Genomic DNA, 5200 nt, shown 5'->3' with positions numbered 1-5200 from the left:
GATAATGGAAAACACAAAAAAAAAAAAAGCCGTAGTAGATGCGTATTTGTGTGCCGATTATGGCTGCGTATTAAAAATCAATTAATGTGGAGAGAAAACATTCATTATGCTAATAACGCCGAGTGAGGCAAAACACGACAATTGATAAATGAGGCAGCGAATAGGTGAAATGAAAACAAAAGCCATGAATTAATTGAACACATTATTAATGCCGAATAATCCGGCGAACAACTCTGCGTCCAAATGGGCAAATGCAGTGCAGAATGTATTTAATTAAGGGCTTCGAAAAAGTTAAATCATATTTTTCCCAAAAACATGGCTCCCAATCTAATTTTTCTTTGGCAATTGCGGTTTAACAATATGCTGAGCTTATTAAAAATGGTTGCTATGATTATTCAAATTGTAACTAATGCGTTAATATATATAATATATATTATGGCTAAGTTCGCTGCTTAGCTTAAATTTAAGTTTCGCATAAAACCCTTCATTTTCCATCATTCAAAGAAAGCAGACACAAAAAACCTTGGGTTGTCAAATAAATTACTTAATTTAATTTAGCGCGCTTCAAGCAATCGCACGCAACTTAATTTTAAATCATAGCTGTACATGCATTTTAAATGTATTGAATAAATAAATGAAGCCGAAGTGCAAACAAATCACTTGGCGCTCCGCATTTCACATTTCCCATTTTCCATTTCCAATTTCCCGATACCTCACGATTTTTCCCGATAAATGGGCGCGTCAGTAGGGATTATTGCAGCAGCAGTTCTTGATGAGGGCGTGCTCGTAACAGGATTTGGCATAAAGCAGCGAGCAGTCGTAGTACAAACACTGGGGCGGTCTCAACTGCGGGGCACCGCCTGCGGGTTAAAGCGCATTACGGTCGGGCGTCAAATTGAATAAAATTAATAAATGCAGGCGATTAAAGAGCGTGCATAAATAATGTCGCCAAAAGGCATTCGCCACCAAGCCCTTGATTAATTACCTGGAAAATCGCAGCAACAGGCATCGTGTACCATCTTGTGCGAGCAGTACGAGTAAACCGACGAATCGCACAGCGGGCAGCCCGGCTGCTGCGCTGGTCCGTAGCCGCCTTGTCCCGGATATCCGGCTGCGGAACCGGGTCCAAACCCGGCCCCAGGCCCTAGACCACCAGCGCCCACGCCACCAAAGGAGGGGCCCAGGCCGTTGCCGAAGTTCTGGCCACCGCCGAATTGACGCGCTGAAAGAGCCACAAATCGGTTGTTTACTCGCCTAAGTCAAGCCTGGAGTTGGGTCACTTATATAATTGATTAATTTGAATGTGAGCAATTTGCTCTTCAAATTTAACTTAACACACACATACAAGAACAATTTGAAATGGCCAACTACTTAAATAGGAGTGAAAAGACGCAAATTACTAATTCATTGTTTAAGTATCTTTTTACTTACTTGAACTTTCCTGTTTTGCCGTCACCACCACAACGATTGCCATTAGAACGAGCAGCTGCACGTGGCTCACACGGCGTATGCGCAACATTTGGAATTGCCTGTAGAAAGAGATCCTCTGGGAGAAAAGTCGAGTATCGAGTCTCGAGCTTGGGTTGCCGAGTTATGATGCTGATGCTGGAACTGCCGTTTGTCGACTGCAACAAAGGAAACCTTTATAGAGTTGTTCGCCGGGCCGATCGACTGCGGCTTTCGCTTTCAACTTGTGACAAATTCATATATAATTTGATTTGATGGCTCTTCAGGCAGCACGACAACAAAGCATATGACACGACAGTTGATGCTCAGATCTCGGATTTCAGCTTTCCAGCTTCCCCAGCTGAAACCCCAAAAAAAAAAAAAAAAAAACATAACCAAAACCAAAGCCAAAAAAAGTCATCGAAAGTTACGGGGGCCGCCAATGTTGAACCAAATCGAAGCACGGGGTTTTATATTATTTTATTGTTCGGTTCGATTGGTCTGACAGCTTGATTGGCAAAACTCAGCTGAAAACTCCCACGCAGTCAGATTCAGATTCAGATTCAAAATTCAAATTTCGAATTTTAAAATTTCTGGCTGTTGTCACATTTCTTTCGTTTGGCAGCGAAATCAATTCGAATTCAGCCGCGGACTTTTGCCACCTGCAGCTGCAGCCTTTTTCAACTTTTACTTTTCCACTTCATCTCGGCCTGTTAATTGCTTCATCTGCCATGAAGCCATCCCATCCCAAAGTTATTTTCCCAGACTCACGGAAGCGGTCGCTTATGTAAAATTAATAAGACATAAAATAAATTTCGAATTATGCGCATAAAACAAAGATCAGAAAGGGTTTGAGTTCGTTTTTTTTTTTCGTTTCGAATTGTTAATCGTTTAAAGCGAAACGCGGAAAGCAAAGTAAAAGTGTTTCATTTTGATTGGATGCGAGTTGCTAATATACCTTTTGGATATTTGGCCATTATGCTAATGGATGGCGAGTGCAGAAAACACATTCTGGAAGATTAAACTATTTCAAAATCCCGATCTGTATCTTATACCATCCCCGACTACTTTCACCAGCGATAATCTCGGTGCAGCAGCGAAAGTCCCTTTGCATGTCGGTCGAAACTGCCGAAGTGGCTCCCAAATGTAATTTAATTTAATTAACTGGCAACTACAGCTGCTTTTGACCAGTGAATTGAGCCCGGTTTAAGTCTGGCCAAGAGCAATTTGAATGCAGCTGATGAAAGTGAGCATAAAATGGGAGCCCTTTAGAAAACAAAACAAATATGAATTGTACATTTCCACTGCCCTTTGCATTCATTTTCATTTTCGTTTTCATTTCAATGTTGATTTCCATTTGCACTTGCAACTGACTCGAGTATCTGAGTATCTGTCAGTACGTGTATCTCGTTATGTGCTTGTCGTCCGTCGCTCTGCGTTGATTATCTTGTAAATTTGTTGCACGTTTTTTGATGCAAATCCGCTTGTCATGTCTCTCCAAACACACACAAAAAATTACACAAGTGATGTCATCACCTGCTGCAGATGTTGATATGCTGATGCAGATACATCCCTATAGAGATACAAATGCGTACTTGTAGATAACAAGATGGATGGGCCTCCCTCTATTTAGATCTCACGCACGCAGTGTCACAATTTTCGGCGAGGGAAAGGTAAAATGTCCAATATGTAGGCCAGTCAGCTGAACAATTTGTATCTGTACCTGGAGATGTACATGGGCAAATTTTCAATTCGTTGGGCAAAAAGCTGTGAGATGGCTGTAAGCATATCAATTTTAATGGGCTAGATGATTAATATGTTAGTCTATGTTTTGAATATATATCTTAGATACTATATTTTACAATATTTTTCTATTCGCTTCCGCATATTCAGTGCATCTGCGGCCATGTATCTCAATTTGTGAGTTTAGCGCCGCACACCCAAAAAGAAAACCATAAAAACAAAAGAACAGTGCAACAACCGCTGCAAGCCACATTGGTTTTCAGATGGAAAAATAATCGAATTAAAAAGTTTTGAAGGTTTATAAATTTATTAGTTTAAATTATTGCAGATTATTTTTTAGTTGTACGATGTGTGTACGTGAGCTCTATAAAAAATGTTGACAATCAATTTTATCTTAGCACCAGATTTTTTTTTTAGGTCCAGTGTGCGCTGGCGATCGAGCGCGTATCTGACAGATACATATGACGTAACCGCAGACGAGGTCTTACTTTTACCACGCGCGCGTCATCGGCATTTCCCTCTCTCATCTCCCATCGGCTCACGGCATATTTATTGGTTTTCGTTTCGCTGGAATTTATCTCACTCTCTCCCCTTTTTTTCTGTGTTTTGAATGAGTATCTTGAAGTTCGTGTTCGTCTTGCAGGTAAACAGGTCACTTCTGCTTCTTACACGACGACCACTTTCCAGTCCGCGATGAGTGACCTCAATTAAACGCCCGCCACGCCCAGTTACCGCACCTCTGCCCCGCCAGCCCCCCCCTTCAACACGCCGTCCCGCCTCGTTTGCCTACCTGTTACCACCTGCGATTGCACGCCCATTGTCGACTGACCACAAAAATGGATGCCGCAACTGAAATTCCTTTCTGGCCAATTCAGAAATGGTGAAAGGGGCCACTTGTTGGGGGCATGGAAATGGGCATGGTCCACAAGGTATAAGCCAAATTAAACTCGTAAACAATGCACGGCGATGTAATGGCCATCGAAAAACCATTTTGTTTTGTATAAAATATTTATTTGTGGGCGCTTTGATTTATATGCCGGCTAAAAACCAATTGGCCACCGCCAAAATGCAATGGTAACAATCGTAACTTCCGCCGCACACTTCCATAATTGAACGTGTGAATGGCGATTAGTAATATAGTTCTAAAATTTCGAATTAATTTGTATGAAAATTACAAAGTTTTTAGAGAATTAAAGCATTAAATTTCGCACTTTAATAGCCAAATTGCAAAACGAAACTTTTGATAACCTTTCTGCTGGTCTACTTCAACTTATAGCATTTTAGTTACAAACTTCGGTATATAAACAGGCTAAAATCCATACACTTAGAGATATATCACTTTAAAATTAATTTTAATCTTAATTTTAATTTTTTGTCATTTTTTGCAAGACAAGAGAAACAAGGAAAAATGTGTAAATAATACATTTAATTGAATAGAATTAAACCACAAATAGTAGAAATGTTTCACTTTCAAAACGAAACACAATTAACAAAGTTACGGATTTCAGAAATATTGTTTTCGCGTACCTTTCCATAAAAACTACTAATTTAGAATGAACATAGTTTTTATAATAACATAAACAAACTTCTGTCAAAAAACTCAGTTCGCATTAATTATGTTATGTGTCGTCGTGGAAAATTTATTATTACAACGTGAATATTTTGTTTATTAGATATATTGTATGTTGCCGAACGAGTGCTGTGGCCGTTGTTATTCTTAATAATATTATTATTGTTATTTTTGTTGCTCTAGCTGCTTTTTGTTGTTGCTGCCTATGTTTTGTGGCACAAAACCAATATTTGCGCTCTGTGAAGTTCTTCTCGAATGTGTTGATGGTGCCACTGATGTGTTTGTTTATGTTTGTGCTATATTTGCCCAAGTTATTTGCAGACAAAATGTAAAAGTGCCAATATTTAAAGGAAATAATATGTTAACGGTTGTTGGGCTTTCGAACGAAATTATATTTTGAATAAAGCAGATGGCTCATAAATTCATTTAAAAATTTACGAT

At 39.5% G+C, this 5200-nt stretch overlaps 1 protein-coding gene across 1 annotated transcript; it reads right to left on the bottom strand.

Annotated features, from left to right (window-relative positions):
* Window positions 1-525: 525 nt before the first annotated feature.
* CG12540 (uncharacterized protein) lies at window positions 526-1631 on the bottom strand. The gene is made up of 3 exons (NM_132735.3): window positions 1432-1631; window positions 986-1222; window positions 526-860 (listed from the first exon to the last, which is right to left on the bottom strand). The coding sequence occupies exons 1-3, from the start codon at window positions 1517-1519 to the stop codon at window positions 742-744; spliced, it is 444 nt and encodes a 147-aa protein (NP_572963.1). The 5' UTR covers window positions 1520-1631; the 3' UTR covers window positions 526-741.
* Between the last annotated feature and the right edge of the window lie 3569 nt (window positions 1632-5200).

The sequence above is a fragment of the Drosophila melanogaster genome, chromosome X (assembly GCF_000001215.4).
Source record: "Drosophila melanogaster chromosome X".
Lineage (NCBI taxonomy): Eukaryota > Metazoa > Arthropoda > Insecta > Diptera > Drosophilidae > Drosophila > Drosophila melanogaster.
This window is presented reverse-complemented; position numbering and strand designations above follow the sequence as displayed.